We start from the raw sequence: 18,603 nt of genomic DNA on the forward strand, positions 1-18,603 counted from the left end.
TGCTGTCGTCTCAAGCTGTTTTACACATTGATTGTTTTCATTAGCTCAATGTTTATTATTCTACACAAAAAACATTTACACTGAACGAAAGCAGCAGTTCACTGCAGCTCAAGCTAAGGTAGTTTCGGGTCAAGACTATGTAAATAGAAAATTTTACAAACAACTTTAGCTATACTCAACATTGCGACAGCTTTGATTAAACAACCAATAACTACAGTCCTGCAATAAACAAAGCTCAAAATTAACACCAGTGACTGATTAGTGCATATTCTGAAATTTAGAAAAAAAAACGATGAATAGATCATCCAACAAAAACAACTTTAGCTATACTCAGCATAGCTCAACATTGTTTAAAAAGCATTAAACAGTCCAGAGTGAACAATACCGCTTAATATTAGCCCCTGTGTGTTGTTAATGAACAGGTTGGCGACGTTTGGCTCGCCTGATGAAGGCTTTGGTGTTCCATTTATTGGGAGGAAGCATGTAGGGTCCGTTGTGCACACACAGAATGGTCATCTCCTCTGCGTACTGCAGGTTCTGTAGAAGCTAAACACAGAAGGGTTAAATGAAACCAAAACCAAACCCTCCCACAGTCACAAGGCAAAACTTACCTTGGGTGTGATGAAGAAATACTGTGATGTATTTATGCCGCAAGCAGTCCTCACAACAATGTCGAACACTCGTCGCTCATTCACAGGGTCCATACCCTACTCGTAGCAGAATAGGTGTTAAAAAAATGTAATTTATGATTTAATTTGCAATTTATGCTTTAAATGCAGCTGTACTGTTACTCTAGTATTGTTTGAGTGCATCACCTGATTGATCTCATCGACCACTCTAAAGGGACAGAGGTTAAGGTCCTGCAGGGCCATGAGGTACAGCATCGTGGATACACTGCGCTCTCCTCCACTCTGATGGTGAGGGGTGAGCTCGTGCAACTGAGTGCTACTGCGAAACTTCACACGGATGCGGATGCCGTACTTATCATACTCCTCCTGAAGCGAAAAAATACAAGTCATTACAAACAGCATTCAACCAGAGTGCTCAAACTGCGCAGTTTAAACGATCACCGCACAAAAGAATTACTGCCACTAAAATACCTTTCAAGTATTTTGTTCATTTAGAGCGACCGAACGTCATATGAGTGTGTGTGGGGAAAGCTAAAGCCGGTTCAACATCTTGAGAAGATGTGCGATACAAAGTGGAAGGTGTGTAAATACTCACATCATTCTCGGAGTGAAGATCCACCTCTCCAGCACACTGCATTGAGCGGAAGAAATCACTGAATCTCTCGTTTATCTGCTCGACCAACAGCTTCAGAGGATTCAGCCAGCGCTCCTTAGCCTGACGAACAGTTACATGATCTAAAATTACTAAATACAGGTGTACGTGGGAACCAAAACATTTTATGACTACTGTATAGTAACATTCATGTGAGACACTTCAGATGTACGTGATCGTCTGGACTCACCTCAGCGATGTTTTGTCTGTAAGTGTTTAGTGCATTGGCCTTCTCATCTAGCTCCCTCTCCATGTTCTTAATCTCCTGCTCACGGCGGTTATATTCCTCCACCACCTAAAAAGTGAAAGTTCCGTCATCTTTTTCTCACCCTCTTGTCATTTCAAACCTGTTTGACTTCCTTCCTTCCGCAGAACACAATAGAAGATATTTGGATGAATGTTGTTAACAGCCCCCATTCACTTGCATTGGTACAAATGAAGTGAATAGAGGGGTATTATTCTGTTAGTTTTGTATTCTGCAGAAGAAAGTCAAACAGGTTTTAAATGACAAGATGGCGTGTTAATGTAGACAGAATTTTTATTTTGAAAGTGAACTATCACTTTAATGGAATTCGGGGCACAAAAGATTAGACAAAAAAATGAATATTGGATAGATAGGCACTACAAACGGGTCCAAATATGACACAAGCTCAAGTAGGTGTCTGGAATTTGTCCGACAGCGTCAGCTCCAAATGTTTTTGAGACTTTAACAAAGCATCAACAGGCTCATCTATTATAGTGAAAAAGTGTTGTGTTTGTCTTACATTGTCACTGAGACCAGTGAAGCACTCGGCTCTGGCCTTCTCCTCATTCAACATGGCATCAATCTCATCCAGAGTATCAGGCAACTGGCTGAACGCCTACAAAGACGAAACAAATATTGATGTAAAATAACAAACTACAGACTGAAGACATTTGATATGTTTGATATGGTGTTATTGGGTTGGTCACTGACTGCATGTAATTCTTCTGGGACTGCCGTCTCTTTAGGAGTCATGTTGCAGATCTCACTGGCCCTTCTCATCAGGGTCTTACACGTGGCCAACAGGTTGGTCTTCACTTGGTCCAGCTTAGTATACGCTAGCTGCACAGCAGAGCACAAACACATGACATTTCATCAGCCCATTCCCCAGACAACCCGACCCAGGACCTTGTGTGACTGCTCGTCTCTCTCACCTCAGCTCGCTTGAGCTCCGCTGAACTGTCTCTGCAGTCCGTTTCCAGTTTGGTTTTCTCAGCAGCGAGACCTGCGCTCTGAAGAGCCAAATACACCTTCTCCATACTCAGCTTTGCCTTCGTCTGCACAAAACCACACAGAGCAATAAGAAACAAAGCATTCAGGAAAGACACAGCTTCCAATAAATAAATGACACGGACAATAAATCTAACATTTTACAATACAGAAACATCAGAGAACAACAGTCAGAACTTCTCACCCACTGTTTAAGAATTTTTTTAATGTAAAGCATAAACAATAGTCTTGTAAAAGCTCTATGCACGCATGTTGCAGATGGAGGGTTTTTGAACCGAGTCTGCAGAAACACACCTTCATGTGACTCAGATACTCTGCCATTATGACCAGTTTCTCGTTGTTTACAGCGGAGATCTTTGCATTTGTTTCCTCTTCGACCGCCTGCAAGTTGATCTTGTTCTGTTCCATCTGCCTCAAACTACACAAAAAACCCAGCAGAAACCAGTTAAAGGAAACCTAAGAATGATGTACAAGTTGAGAGAGACACAGGGAGATCAGGTGTGGTTTGGTAGAAGGCACCTGTCCTGTTTTGTGCTGATCTTCTGCTCCAGGTTTCTCTTCTTGCCTTTAAGCTCAGACAGTTGCTTTTTTTTTGCACGCAGATCATTATCACGGCGACTCAGAATAGTCAGTTCCTCACGAATGGCTCTCATTCGCTCATCGATAATCCTAACCCGCTCTTCAGCTACCTGTGGACAAGGGGTCAAATGTATTTTATTTAAATATTTAGCATGTTAGAGCTTTATAAAACGCAGTTACAACCAAATTGTAACGACTAAAGCGATGTTGTTAAATCACTGATGACAAGGCGACCGATGGGCATCTCTCACCCTCAGATGTTCCTCCAGTTGTCGTTTCTCCTCAGTATCTATAGCCACAGTGAGGAACTGAGAGGGGCGTAGGGCGGAGTTACTGGAGATCACATTATTAGAGTAAGAGGAGGTCTTCACTGTGTACTTTTCCTCAGCGGTGTAGATAATCCTCAGCCTTGCCTCGCTAATCACCTGAGAAAAACAAATCCTTTATTAAACACCTAAAAACTTCAGGTTTATTAAGTGAATGATTGGTCATTCTGTACAAACTTTACTGAAAATGTGATCACATAATGGATAACAATCATACAAACCTGGTTCCTCCAGTTTGAAATGTAGGTTCCTGATATGATCTTGAAGATCTACAGACAACCTTCCAGCTTTAAAATCATTGTGAAATTAAACCATACCGTTTCTATCATGTTCTTGGTAGTCTCTGTTCCCACTGGCACATCATTAACTCGGTACTGATGACAAAGGTAACTCATAACCTCATCGGGAGCGTCAAACAGCTCACGGAGGTATGAGAAGAAGCCGTAACGCCTGAAAAAAACAAATCAATCGCTAGCACATCCTAGAATAACATACAGAAGAATCAGGGATAATAACTGGTCAAATAGCACGTTACCTTAACGTATCAAGGGGTCGTGATGGCAGCCGATTCGAGCATGAATCTGGAGGAGCAATCACACTGTTAACCCTCAAATTCTGTGTGTCTCGGACCTGAGAGAAAAACAAATTAATCAAATAGTTAGCAGTTTCTATGCACTTTACACAATGTGTGTAAATCAAATCAGTTACGTTTCTTCTTAAGCACTTTCTAGAGTTTTTGAACAGAAAACACAACAGAGAAATTCAAATAGACATAAAAATGCATCATAAAACATGATATAGAAAACACTTAATTGCTTCATAATTTGCATAGAAAGAAAGAAAATTAGCAATACTGTGTATAAAGATCAAATTGACTTGACTTGTTTCTGTTCTTAACGTTCAAGGCTTAAATTCACATTTTCCTTTTATATGTTAGAGAACACAGTTTAACAAATGTTAGTTTTGCCTTACGTCTTTACAGTTCTTGTACGATTTTGTGGTGCTAATTATCGTGGTCATATTTATTTTCATGTAGCATCAATGTTTTAGTGTATATTTAATTTAATTATTAATACTATATTGGTATACTGAAAATAAACAGAAACTGTAAAAATTTTCACTTATTTTAAACTTATTTTCCAATTGTCACTGTCACAAAATCCTAGAAATTTCAGTAGCACAGGGAAGGTGGGATGGATGGATGATGGGTGACTACGTCTGGAACTGGTTCATGAGGACATATTATAAAAGACAAAAACGATCAAATGTAAAACTTTAGAAGTTTTGGACAACTTATTTTTTGTAAACGTGATGATGTTACTCATGAGCTCAGTGTTATTGAACCTTGTACTTTCATGCATTTTCTCTGATCGAATAGCTATCGGATTTATTAAAACAGATGCATTAAATGCGTCTCAGCTGAACGGATATAAATCCAAACTTTTATTCGCGCACAAAATGCAAATGTACGAAATGAAATGATTGGGACTGTTGTTTTGCTTAATTTACTTCTGCAAATGCAGTCATGTCTAACAGGAAAAAAAACTTGTATCGTAACGTTCTCTCTTTTCAAAGCCCTTGTGCTCACGTGGCATCATGCCTTTGCAGAATAACCACAAGTCACATTCTCCAGGATGACGAGATCTCAATATTTCACCCTAACCGCGTCTACGACCAAATAGCCCCAGTGCGTTACTTCAATGAGTGTCTGGGTTTCAGGGCTGCTTCATCCCCGCCTGTTTTATCGGTCTATTTGCCTCAGGTGTGGCTAACTTACAGGCAACATTCATTCGTTTGGGAGGAGTGAAGCGCTAACATATGTGGTTTTAACAACCAGATGCATTTAGACTTTATCAGATTTGACTGGAATGCGTCCCTTCCACCTTATGGAGCGGTTTGCGCGATCAGATTTAAGTCCGTCTCCAATGTGTGTCAGAGGGCATTTACACCAGGAGAAAACGCATGAAGTGGCCAGGTGTAAATAGGCTCTTAAACTCCATAAATAAAGTCCAATTAAAGCGAAATTTCCTTTTTTATTGTTATATAGTGTTATCAATTATTTTTGCAACAACTGCTAAACCAACTATTGCCATTATTTAAAAACTATTACATTGATTATATACAGTATATATTTTTCATGTATAATGTGTATTGCTAAAATATAACCTTTCAAAGTTTAACGCTGTATTTAGACATGTTTCGGTCTGAAAACTATGCTGCACACCTCATGAAAACTAAATGGAACTATGTATGATCTGTTTCATGGAAAGTGTCATTTATTGCTCTTTGCTAATCCACAAACCTCAGTCATGAACGTCTCCATGTCCTCTTGCTTCTGGAAGACGAAAGCTCTCAAGTCGTTGACAGGAATGTGGCTCTCAACATATCTGGCATACCGTGGATCACGTACATTTATCTACAAACATGAGATGTGAGTCGGATCTGCTCGAATGCACTCTGAGAACTGTGGTTGAGCGAATGGCTCCTCTCTTACCACCAGCATCATGGGCTCATAGACATTGCCTTGAAAGAGATTCTTGTTCTTTCTCAGCCACATGAGAGCGGTGTATGTGTCACGGAAGCGGGTGCGCAGCTTCTCTTCTTTCATCCTCATCATGTCATCTAGACTCCTCATTCGATTCTGCAAACCTTTTACAGAAAAAACAAATAAATATGCAGGAGTGCACATACGTTTTTCTATCTGGTTCTCAAGAGTGCACACTTTTACATTGCACATCGTGTGACAAATTATATTTACCTATTAAAAATAAAAGTAGTTTCTTTTTAATGAACAATAAACAAAATAATAAAGTGCGATAATAATATATTTATATTATTTTAAAGTTAACTTAAAATACAGTAATAATGTATTTCTTCTTGTTTTAATTTTTACATTATAAAGTATTTATTTTCAACATTCATTTGGTTTTTGGCAGGTTGCTGGGAAGTGCACTTGCGAGCGCACATGGAGACTTGCGGTGCGGAGCTAGGATTGAGTAAAGCATAGAGAAACACAAGCTGCATGCAAGTGTCAAGTTTAAACAGCTTGTCCTTTTAGAATGTTTAAGAGAAGCAGTGTTTTGGTAGACGTGCAGCGCAGTGCAGATCCAGACATTCACAGAGGCTGCGCGTGCCGCGTGCTTCTCTAGTAACGAAAGCAGAACCAACAAAAGCGGAAATTCTCAGTTTTTCACAATTTACACCAAGGTCCCATTTAACACTAAAACTGTGATTGTGCATCAAAAGGTTTAAACCATGTCCGTATGCTAATGAATGGCTTACACTAATTTACAGAGCTCATTTTTCATTTTCGTCACACCATGTGCATCCCTGTAAATATGATCACTAGACTTGGAGATATAAATATATGATGTATTTTGAAACCTTACGATTAAGTTCTCCAAAGGCTTCATCCTTTTCTCTGCGCAGGTCTAAGTTTTCGCTTTCCAGCTGGGCCTTTGCTTCCTGAATGGCCTTTAGATCGACATTGATGGCCTCGATCTGAGGAGTAACGTCCTCCTGACTGCCAACGTTGTGAAGTTCCTTCTGAAGGTCTTTGATCATGAGAACTGTGTGTCCGATGCGCTTCTGCCGGTCTGCCTCTTCTGTCTGCTTTAAACTGAGTTCCTGTCTGATGTCATCAACCTAACAATTATCACAACAAACCAATCTGTATTTTGTGCCATCAAGTGGTATAAAACAGATTTTCATATGTTGTCAAGAAAAAGTTTTGCTCTGATGATTCATGCTCACAAACCTAACCGTCAGTATGAGAAATACTTTAAATAAAGTATTATATATTTAATGAAACTTTCAGGCACTCTCTTAAAGCAGTAGTTTACTGTAAAAGAAAAAATGGTGATAATTCACTCACCCACATTTAGTTCTTCTGTCAAAAACAAATTAAGGCTTTTGAGTCCCTTCATGTAGAGCGTCCACGTAGTATATCATATATCATAACAAAAGTATATCATTTTTTATCGATTCACAAGGCAACACCCTTGTTCATCGTTTAGAGCCCCTTAAAGTGATGAATCTGAAATTTGGACTTAAACCAACAGCTCCCTGTTTAAATGCATTGTATGTATAAGAACCCTGGAAACCTTTCTGACAGTAGAAATATACACAAGGACGGCTTGCATGACATGTGGCTGAGCGAATTATCATGAAATTGTAATTTTATAGTGAACTACTCTTTTTAACGCTTGTATTCAAGAGACACATTGTGGTTGTTAATGTATATCGTGTTCTGCATACTACAGTATAAACTACCGGGTCAACTTTGCACATACCACTTTGTTCTTCAATTCAAGCCGATCCTGTTTTTGCTTACACTTCTGTGACGCCTCTTTGATGCCGTTAGTCTGAAAACAGTGAGGTTATCTTAATAACTGAAAAACAAAACCAGCATAACATTATTTTTATAATGGGCTGAAGTGTTTGTGATGTGCTAACCATTTCCTTCATCTGCTGTTCAATGGGCTGAAGCTGACTCTCCACCGAGCGAATCTTTCTGAGCAGCGGCTGCTGAGCTTCTTTCAATGACTTGAGTGTTGTTTTCATTTCGTCTCTCTCCTTCTTTACTCCCTCGAGCTGCTTTCGTGCCGTTTCATACTCCTGCAAAAAGGATATAAAGGTGATTAAACAGGCTAAAATAATAAATCTCAGTTTACTGTTATTGTATAAAAAAGAGCTGCTTGTACACTAGTTTTTGCTTTGCAGAACACAAGAAACAAGACATGGAATAACATGAGGATGCAACGATTACAGACTTTGTACAGATTGTTATGCATACATTTATTTCTACACTTTTACTGGTCCTGACAAAAATTGTATTGCCCGCCACAAAAAGTAATAAAGTCTAGTTATTAGTTTGTTTTTTTACCTATGCAATCTTAATAAATAAGCTCATAATACCACAAAACTATTAGCCTAACTCTAATATTAGTAGTCAATCAGTTAGTAATAAAATTAGAACAAATTATCAAATTATGAGCAATAGCACAAATAAATGAAATAAAGCAAACACTCAAATTAAATTAACAGTGATTTTTAGGGTTTAAGGTTGGTCTAACTCTGGTTATCAGGTATAGAAACTGAATAAAGGAGCCAAATGTGAAATTACACTTCAAAATCCTCATGGTATACTAGGAATGTTACGATTCACCATGAGCCGGTTTAATATCGGTTAAAATATGTGACTATTCAAGTCGGCTGAAATGTTCAACAAATCGCGATTCATATTTTGAACAGCAGGGGCCGCTGTGTTTACTGCAAACTCGCTTCACAGGCGCAATAGTGACAAACAACATGTTGTAAAAAGTATTTAAAAAAAAAAACATGTAAAAAATCCAAGTTATGTTAATTGTTTGTATTAAAGAGACTTGTTTTATTTGTGCTAGGAAAAGCACAGTGTTGGTTTATATTAAAGACAAGACACTTTGTTTAATTTGTATAATTCATTTTTTATTTAATTTTGGAATTTAAAATTGCAATTTTGTTTCGTTATATTTGATATGAAAGGCATTTTTATTTTGCAAAGAAATATGCAGTTTTTGAGTTGAGGAATAATAAAGGGCAGTTGTTCAATGCGAATTTCTCAACTCGTTTTGTTAAAATCAAATCGTGATTCGTGACCAATCGTACTGTTAGATCTGTATCGTGAATCGCATCGAATCGTGAGTTGAGTGATTTGTTACATCGCTACAGTTTACGGAAATATGCTGTAGATCAAATCATATTAAAGTTATTAAAGTTGATCAGACAGGAGCAGCGAGTCTGTTTGTCTTCGTTTTGTTGTTGTTTGATAAGCATTAAAACAAATATATTTATTATACTGCTGTCCCTGTCACATGCTTTTGTTTTTATTTACAGCGACCGATAATGCATTTATTAACGTGATATAGGGCCTATTCGCTAAATAGTGACATAAAACAAGTTAAATTGTTTCAACTTGTTTAAGGAGTAGACTTTAAATTTGAGCTTGCGCATACAGAATGTGGGCATCCTGTGAACTGTCCGTGACGCTTCTTGTCCGGTGTGCTACTACTTAAATGACACTTTGTTTATATAAGATTGGCTGTTTGGTCTCTCTGCCATATTCAATCTAGTATGTGTCGTTACGTTATTTTTAATACACTGATGCACTAAACCTCAATAAGCTTATTTTACTGGCATGTTGATGAACGGTTAACAAAGAACTGCTGTGAGCTTCCAGAGTAAATCTTTAATAGATCTTTATTTTATATTATTCAATACAACAGGAACTATATAAGTTGATTTTAGCTTAAAGAGAATAGTGAAGTGAAGTAAAATAAAGAGAATAGCAATAAAGTTTTTTCTTCTTCTTCTTACTGTTCCTGTCACAATAGTGCAGACTAATAAAAAAACTTCAATGTGCCAAGCCATCAGAACTGAACCGAAAACCATGGGTAAAAAACCGACGCACGCATTGAACAGTGGGTTAACTGTATTGTTGTATTCCTACTCACCACCCATGGTTTTTTCTTCTCCAGCATCTGGATCCGGTCCAAGTGTCTTTTCTTCATGTAGTAGCGCTCTACATCCAGTTTGTTCCTCTCGTTTCTCTGTCTGGCCTTCTCTAGAAAGTTGGCTTTCTCCTTACACGTGTTCTGTCGAAGACACACAATCAAAACAGTGTTTAACGAAATAGTGCATACAACTCTATTCATATCTGCCGTAGCGTAGCCAAGGTGACGTAGAACATCGAGTAAGGCAGTAAAACGTAGGGTTGATCTTTATCCATTCAACCCATTGAGAGTAGGGCTGTACCGAATACCATTTTTTGAGCTTCGCAGGAGGGGGCTGAACATATTCTTCTCTCTAATAAAGGCAGGAATCTCTGTGTGTCTGTTTGCATTCTTATTATGTCGAGAACCGTTCTTCCAATCGACTTCACGCATGGCGGATTGGCAGCTAGTGTGTAGCTGCGGACCCAAGAGAGTGAAGTGTCGCATCTTGTTGCTATATGGACATGCGAGTCGCAACACGTTGACAATTAATACTTTTAATAAACTACAGAACAGTGCCAGCAGGAAGCGCTCGTCACGCAGACTGTGTATATATTCTCCGAGAACAGACACTGCACTAGTGATACAAAACACACAGGTCTGTTAAGAAGATTAATACTTTTAATAAGGTACGGTAGCTTAACATTTTCTAACAAACAAATCATGCTCAAATCATGCTCACACATTTCAATTAACATAGTTAAAATAAGTAAGTTTTTTCTTCCGAATGGTACGTGTTTTTACTCGCATGTATTTTCAGAGCAAACAAAGCTTTATCATGCATAAAATTACGAATTAAGATGGTGTATAAATCGCAAATTTGTCCTTGTCTTCTGCATTTTGTCGTCTGTTCCAGAAGAAAGACGTTTATGACGTTCACTCATGGGCGATTCATATTAAAGCGCGAATGAGAATGATTTTGAGGGGGATGCCACGTGTTTGAAGAAAAGAATCTCAAAATTGAAAATCGAATGCCAACCCATCGACCGAATATTATAATATTCTAGTACAGCCCTTATTGAGAGTCAACTGGAAGGTGCAAAGTTGATGTTTCATGTCAGCTTGGAGTCAGAAATAAATGAAAGTTAGCAGTGGGTTACCCCAAATGTTGACTCTGTATACAGATACACTGTCTCAAAACATGAAAAACATTACCTCCAGTTCCCTCTCCTTGCTGCGAAACGTCTTGAGCTCGCAGTGGAACTCATACATTTCTGGTGGGCCGACTGATTTCTCAGTGGCTTCAAGAAGCTCGATCTTGCTCATCTTAGCAAACTCACCAACTTTCTCCTGTATCACCAAATAAAATGCAAAACATGAAGCGTTCTGCGACTTCTTTAAAACACTTGGACTTGACGTCGATGAAATGTCATAGCGAGAAAAGCACTCACCTGTGGAAGGAACTGACACAAGTTCCCAACTTGAATATGCAGCTCTCTCACCGCCTCCTCCACGGCCTTCTGACTAGAGTGCTTTTTATTGATCATCCACGTCGACTGGTTGTTCTCAACCTGGATCTCTCTGGTTATGATCAGGTTTCCACATGCCCTGTACCTGAAAGTTCAGATGCTTCAGACAGTTTCTCCAAGATCTTGGAGCAAAACATTTGGAGCGTTGTACTTACAGCTCAATCTCAACCTTGCCTTTATTACATCCTCGCTTCACATACAGACCAACCTGATAAAGAAAGACATCTCTATTAAATATCTGCTCAAAAGAAGATATTTTGAAGAATGTTAGCAAGCGAACAATGGCAGTACCCATTCGCTTCTATTGTATAGACACAAGTCAAAGACTTTTTTTATCCAATGTATGAGAAGAAGGAAGTGATTTCAGTCATCATGAGGCTGTGACTTTAGTAGATAGGGGTGGCGATCCTCCCATGTCAACTCACCGGATAAAAACTCACTAAAACATAATCAACTAGCCTATAGGTTGAAGTAAGCGTATTAAAATAAAAAGTATTTGCAAATAATGAAATGCCTTATTTATCAATAATTCATTTTAAAAGATAATTCTTTTTCATTATTTGTTTGGTTTTTATTCTTTTAGATTTCTCATTTTGAGAAGATCTTCAAAGTGTACAACAAAGTGTTGACTCCACCTGTGATCTGTGCTCAAAATTAAAAGACACAGTGAACCTTAAATTGAAATGGCCATTATTTCGTGTTATATTACATTTAATCTATGCCTTAATTACATTGTAGCTGGAATCGACTAAATAAGAAACTATTTTTAAGAGCTACAAGGTAAGAAATAAACATATAAAAACGGTTTCATTCCGTTATTATATCCCAGTTTACGCTACCTTTCAGTGGCGTCTCAGATTGTCCCACACAAACGTATTACCTGTCCCACAAATGTTTTTTTTGGCTGGTGGTCACCAGGGCCAGCCCGTGGCATAGGCGACATAGAGGGACCCAGAGGGGCGCCAGACGAGAACACAACAAACGTTACATGTTCACAGCTTCTTGCATCATGACGGGATTATGATTACCTATGATTGATGATCTTAACGCATTAATTATGCATCTGTAACAGAGACCAGCTAGTGTGGACTGTGAAGGTAAACTTGAGTGGACAATTTCAAGAAATGCCTCCAATAACTAAGTAAGACTGTGGTCTTGTGGTTAAAGCGCCTGTCTAACACTCCAGATTTATTGCCTGTTTTAAGTTCGAATCCCTCTCGGAGCAGCTCGTTTATTAAGAACCATTTTACTGGTAACACTGACACTGCGTGCTGTTTTTGACTGCTTTCAACTAAGTGAACTGATGTTTAGTGGCACAGTAAAGGAGATGCAATTTATATAAGAAAATCCAAAAAAATACAATAAGCTTTTATTTGTGTCCCTACAGCGTTTACGAAGAGCTTTTAACAAAAAGTTAAAAGAACGTTCTCATCGACCTTTATCTAAATAATAATAATAGTCAAATATTTGTTTTATGAGCTCTAGTTTTCAACTACAGTATTATAGAGAAAGTTTTATTTTCAATGTTAATTTTAATACAATGTGTACTTAATTAGACACATTTTTAAGACAAAAAATAGTTCTTATTTACTTCCTATTTATGTTCATGTTATATTAAAATAAATATGAATTTTGCTTTTAAAAAAAGTAAATTTTCAGACATTTTTATTTACTTATTTATTTTGTACAGTGGGGCGCAATTCAAAGAAAATCTTGCCTAGGGCACCAACAGAGGCTGGGCCGGCACTGGGTGTCCCCCCTCAAGTAAAAACATTTTAAAATGTAATAGTTTTATTATCCTGTAATAATGTTTTATTATGTAAGATAAATCTGTTGTGTGCTGCTGAAGAAAGAAAGCTGTAACGTTACAGGTTTGCAATGACAAGAGGGTGACGAAATGATGACAGAATTGGGTGAACTATCCCTTTACGTTTTAGATTGTCAATGCAAAGCTGTGCTTTGTTATGCAAACTGCATTTAAGTAAAAACCATTTGCATGTGCGCACGTGCTGAATGCATTGTTATGTCTGTGAAGTATTGTGCTGCTGAAATAATGTATTTATAAGTCTCTCATTTAAGCTCTCTCAATGCACTTAATATATTTCAAAAACGAGGTATGTGAAACACGAGCTCTCTGGTGATTCTTACCTTGTCTCCTCTGCCCAGGACTGCTGTTTTACCTGCCAGCCCCAGGCAGATAGCACACACTATGCTGGATTTGCCGGTGCCATTAGCTCCCACTATCATGTTTAGTTTGGGTCCGGGGAAAACCTCCGAGTGGTCATACGTGCTGGAACCAACGATATAAATCACAAACATGATCCAGTATGAAATAGCTCACTAACGTTAATGGTGTAACAGTTATCCTTGTGCGTTTACGTCAGTGAGATTAAGCACTTAACTTACAGGAAGTTGTCCATGGCAATGCGAACTATCGAGCCCTCCACGAAACCTTCTTCATTTGTGTTTGTTGATGGAGTCGGTTGACTATTAAACAGCTTTGAGTTTGTTTTTTCGTGACTGACGCGCTTTCGCTTTTGTGGAACATCCATCTTTCTTCCTGATGTTTAGTTTAAAACGTCACTTTGGTTTGGCGCCTGTGCCGTGGTATGTCGTCCTGTGATTGGCTATTGGATGTCACGTGAAGCCTTTTCAGGGTTGCCAGATAGTGTGTTTTTACGTCTGCCTTGTGTTGTTGCTGAAAACCAGCACTAGATGGAAGTAAAGGGGCTCTTTCCACGCTTTAAAGGGATAGTTCATCCAAAAACGAGAATTATTATTTACTCAGCCTCATATTCATTTCAAAACTGTATGACTATGTTTTTTTTTGCTGAACACACAAGACAATATAAAAACTTTAGCAACCAAATAGCACTGATATTACCAAACCCCGTTATTTCAATCTGGAGACAAAACCACTGAGACATTTATCGAAACATCTTCTTCTTTTGTGTTCCACTGAAGAGTCACAGTATTTGGATGACATGAGGGTGAAGAAATTATCACAGAAATTGCAGGTATCTAGATGCCTTGTCAAATATGATGACTAAAGGAAATTCTGAAATGATTAGTGTTAGCACATCAGGAAATGTTTAACTGTGGTGGTGACAGCACTTGTCAAACTTATTTTAATTCAATCATATATCGGACATCCCTTACAAAAATGAACAATGTTTCTTGTGGTAAAAGTGTTGTCACCGTGTTTTTTTGGTGCATTGATTGTTATAAGTAACAATTGTTTTGGGATTTACAGGTGCAGTTTGTAAAAACCGCCACTAGAGGGCGAGCCAAACAACAACAATGCCTCAGCTTGATTAGATTAGATTCAACTTTATTGTCATTACACATATACAGGTACAGTGTAACGAAATGCAGTTTATGTCTAACCAGAAGTGCAATTAGCAAGTGCAGATATACAGTGTGAATAAATACAGAATACAATATTAGGAAAATAATTTACGTTGGGCATGTACTATGAAAATATGACAATCGGTATGTACTATGAACAATATATACAGAAGGCTATATACTGTGAACATTAATGTACAGGAGGTTATGAACAGATAACAATTAGACTATACAATAGTGCAAGTGACTTGAGTGTGCATTAGTTACAGACATTAGCTATTAAAGTTACAGTGCAGTAGATGAGTTAATGTGGTTATTAAAGGTACGGTGCAATACATGAGTAGATGCAGATATACAGTTACAGTGCAGTAGATGAGTTAATGCAGTTATTAAAGTTACAGTGCAGTAGATGAGTTAATGTGGTTATTAAAGGTACGGTGCAATACATGAGTAGATGCAGATATACAGTCACAGTGCAGTAGATGAGTTAATCCAGTTATTGAAGTTATAGTGCAATAGATGAGTAGATGCAGTTAGTTATGCGATAGATGCAATAATGCAATAGATGAGTTACAGTGCAGTAGGTGAGTTAGTGCAGTTATTAAAGTTACAGTGCAGTAGATGAGTTAATGCAGTTATTAAGGTTACATTGAAGTAGATGAGTTAATGCAGTTATGAAAGTAGTCCATTAGTGCAAATGAGCATTCAGTGTAATGTTCCTGGTGTGCAAGTGAGCAGTATAGAGTGCAAATGATGCGTGTAAACAGTCCGGTAGAGCAGATACATGAAGTACTGGTGTGTACAGTTCCGTCATGCATGGCAGCCCTGTAGTGCAATGTAAACATTGTAATAGCAGCATTAAGTTAAAGTTATGAGGGTAGTGAAATCAGTGGGGAGCAGAGTTCAATAATGAAACAGCTCTGGGAAAAAAGCTGTTTCCTAGTCTGCTGGTTCTTGCCCGGAGGAACCTGAAGCGCCTACCGGAAGGCAGGAGAGTAAACAGTCTATGAGCGGGGTGAGAGGAGTCCTTGAGAATGCTGCGAGCTCGACGCAGACAGCGTTTCTTCTGGATGTCCTCAATGGAAGGGAGTGTAGTTCCTGTGATGCGCTGGGCTGTTTTCACCACCCGCTGCAGTGCCTTGCGCTCAGCAACAGAACAGTTCCCGTACCAGACTGTGACACAGTTGGTCAGGATGCTCTCTATCGTGCAGCGATAGAAGTTCACCAGGATAGTTGAAGACAGTTGGTTCTTCTTCAGTGTCCTCAGAAAGAAGAGACGCTGGTGAGCCTTCTTGACCAGGCATGAGGTGTTGGTGGTCCAGGACAGGTCCTCCGAAATGTGGGTCCCCAGGAACTTAAAACTGGAAACACGTTCAACAGCCGTCCCGTTAATGTGGATGGGGTCGTGTGTGCCTCCTTTCGCCTTCCTGAAGTCCACGATGATCTCCTTTGTCTTTGAAGTGTTAAGGAGCAGGTTGTTGTTTGAGCACCATGTGGCCAGGTGCCGTACCTCCTCCCTGTAAGCAGTCTCATCGTTGTTGCTGATGAGACCAATCACTGTTGTATCGTCTGCAAACTTGATGAGGGAGTTAGATCCATTCACAGGCCTGCAGTCGAGTGTGAAAAGGGAGTAGAGAAAGGGGCTCAGTACGCAGCCCTGTGGTACACCAGTGTTGAGGGTGGTTGTGGTGGAGCAGATGTTGCCTAACCTAACAAGCTGAGGCCTGTTCGTCAGGAAATCCATAATCCAGTTGCAGGTTGAATTGTTAATGCCTAGGTTTCCAAGTTTGATGATTAGCTTGGAAGGGATTACGGTATTGAATGCAGAGCTGAAGTCTACAAACAGCATGCGTGCATAAGTGTCCTTATTGTCCAGGTGTGTGAGCACGGAGTGCAGCGCCATGGACACTGCATCATCTGTGCTCCTATTGCTACGGTAGGCAAATTGGTATGGGTCCAGTGTGGATGGTAAAGAGTCTTTTAGGTGTGACAGGACCAGCCGCTCAAAGCACTTCATAACAATGGGTGTGAGTGCTACAGGGCGGTAGTCGTTCAGGCATGTCGGGCTGGAATGTTTTGGAATGGGCACAATGGAGGTGGATTTGAAACATGCTGGAACAACTGCTTGGGCGAGGGACAGGTTGAAGATGTCCGTGAAGACCCCAGCGAGCTGCTCCGCACATGCCCGGAGTACGCGACCAGGGATGCCGTCAGGGCCAGCAGCCTTGCGCGCATTTATCCGGCTTAGTGCAGTGAAAACATCTGTGGAATTTACTGTGATGATTGGGTGGTCGGTGGAAGGTGTGAGCCTGGTGGCGGGTTCCTTATTGTCTCTCTCAAAGCGTGCATAAAAGTCATTAAGCTCGTTCAGAAAGGCAGCATCTGTGGCTATGGGGATGGAGTGGTTGGGTTTGTAGTCACTAATGGCCTGGATGCCCTGCCACATGCGTTGAGGGTCAGAATTGGTAAAATGCTCCTCTAACTTCAACTTGTAGCAGTGCTTGGCCTTTTTGATTCCCCTCTTCAGATTTGCCCTGGAAGTACTATAGGCCTGTGCATCACCTGATCTGAAGGCGGTGTTGCGTGCTTTCAACAGGAGGCGCACTTCCTTGTTCATCCATGGCTTCTGATTAGTTGTGACACTATCAATAGTGGTATTGATGTAGTCCAATACAGAGGAGGTGTAGCTGTCAATGTCCGTGTGAGAGCCACTGGTGGCCTGAGAAGCAAACATACTCCAGTCTGTGTGTAGAAACCTTTCCTGGAGTGTGAAGTCTGCCCCCGCAGGTCACACCTTGATGGTCTTCACTGATGGCTTCACACGATTAATGAGAGGTGAATACTTGGGGGTGAGCAACAAAGAGAGGTGATCAGATTGACCAAGGTGGGGGAGGGGGGGTTGCGGTGTAAGCTTCAGCCATGTTTGTATAGACATGGTCTAAAGTTTTGTTTCCTCTTGTGTGGCAGGAAACATGCTGATGAAATTTAGGGAGCACTGTCTTTAAGTTTGAGTGATTAAAATCTCCCGCAACAACAAATGCAGCCTCCGGGTGAGCAGTCTGTTGTTTACTGATGGCTGCATGAAGTTCTTTCATAGCAAGCTTGGCATCAGCATCCGGTGGAATATAAGCTGCCGTTATAATGGTTGAAGTGAATTCCCGTGGCAGATAAAACGGTCTACATTTAACCATGAGAAACTCAAGGTTAGCCGAACAGTGTCTCCCGACAATAACAGAGTTCGTGCACCAAGCTTTATTGACATAAATGCACAGTCCACCTCCTCTTGTCTTACCGGATTCCTCTGCCGTTCTATCCGCGCGGTGTGTGTTGTAGCCCGCTAACTCAATAGCGTTGTCCGGTATGCCGCTGTGTAGCCATGTTTCCGTGAAGATTATGACATTGCAGTTCAAAAGTCTTTTGTTGTTGATGATGCGGAGTCGAATCTCATCCATTTTGTTCACTAATGATCGTACATTAGCAAGGAAAATGCTGGGTAAAGAGAGCCGGTGTGGTGTTAGCGTTAGCTTAGCTCTTAGCCCTCCGCGTTTTCCCCGCCTCTGTTTACGATCTCGACGCCGCCAGCGAGCACTTCCGCCGGGCCGTGTGGGGTGCGTAGCATCGGAGGTTTTGACGATCTCAGGGACGAGTTGAATGTTTCTGATATAACTTCCGGGAATGCGCAAACCGATATCCAAAAGCTCATGCCGGGTGTACGATGTGAATGCACAACTGTTCTGAACGAACAGGCCCGAGATGAGCAAGAAAAACACTATATAATTGCTAAAACTGGAGAGACGCTGAGCCTCGCGATGTTCACG

The 18,603-nt window shown here is 40.0% G+C and overlaps 1 protein-coding gene across 1 annotated transcript; it reads right to left on the reverse strand.

Moving 5' to 3' along the window:
- Positions 1-31: 31 nt before the first annotated feature.
- smc5 (structural maintenance of chromosomes 5) lies at positions 32-14,027 on the reverse strand. Its single transcript, XM_056735970.1, has 24 exons — positions 13,844-14,027; positions 13,586-13,727; positions 11,593-11,645; positions 11,360-11,522; positions 11,124-11,258; positions 9,930-10,070; positions 7,894-8,055; positions 7,731-7,802; positions 6,828-7,083; positions 5,933-6,087; positions 5,741-5,854; positions 3,974-4,068; positions 3,756-3,888; positions 3,364-3,537; positions 3,053-3,222; positions 2,828-2,951; positions 2,458-2,580; positions 2,237-2,365; positions 2,046-2,141; positions 1,472-1,576; positions 1,225-1,344; positions 816-995; positions 612-707; positions 32-546 (listed from the first exon to the last, which is right to left on the reverse strand). The coding sequence occupies exons 1-24, from the start codon at positions 13,987-13,989 to the stop codon at positions 412-414; spliced, it is 3,219 nt and encodes a 1,072-aa protein (XP_056591948.1). The 5' UTR covers positions 13,990-14,027; the 3' UTR covers positions 32-411.
- Positions 14,028-18,603: the final 4,576 nt, after the last annotated feature.

Source organism: Triplophysa dalaica, chromosome 22 (assembly GCF_015846415.1).
Source record: "Triplophysa dalaica isolate WHDGS20190420 chromosome 22, ASM1584641v1, whole genome shotgun sequence".
In the NCBI taxonomy this organism is placed as follows: Eukaryota; Metazoa; Chordata; class Actinopteri; order Cypriniformes; family Nemacheilidae; genus Triplophysa; species Triplophysa dalaica.

Excerpts from the sequence above, each read along its gene's own strand:
- smc5 (XM_056735970.1), bottom strand. The coding sequence starts at position 13,989 with ATGGATGTTCCACAAAAGCGAAAGCGCGTCAGTCACGAAAAAACAAAC. Across the intron at positions 13,728-13,843 it reads ATTGCCATGGACAACTTCCT|CACGTATGACCACTCGGAGG; the intron begins GTAAGTTAAGTG and ends CGTTGGTTCCAG. Across the intron at positions 8,056-9,929 it reads AGAAGAAAAAACCATGGGTG|GAGTATGAAACGGCACGAAA; the intron begins GTGAGTAGGAAT and ends TCCTTTTTGCAG.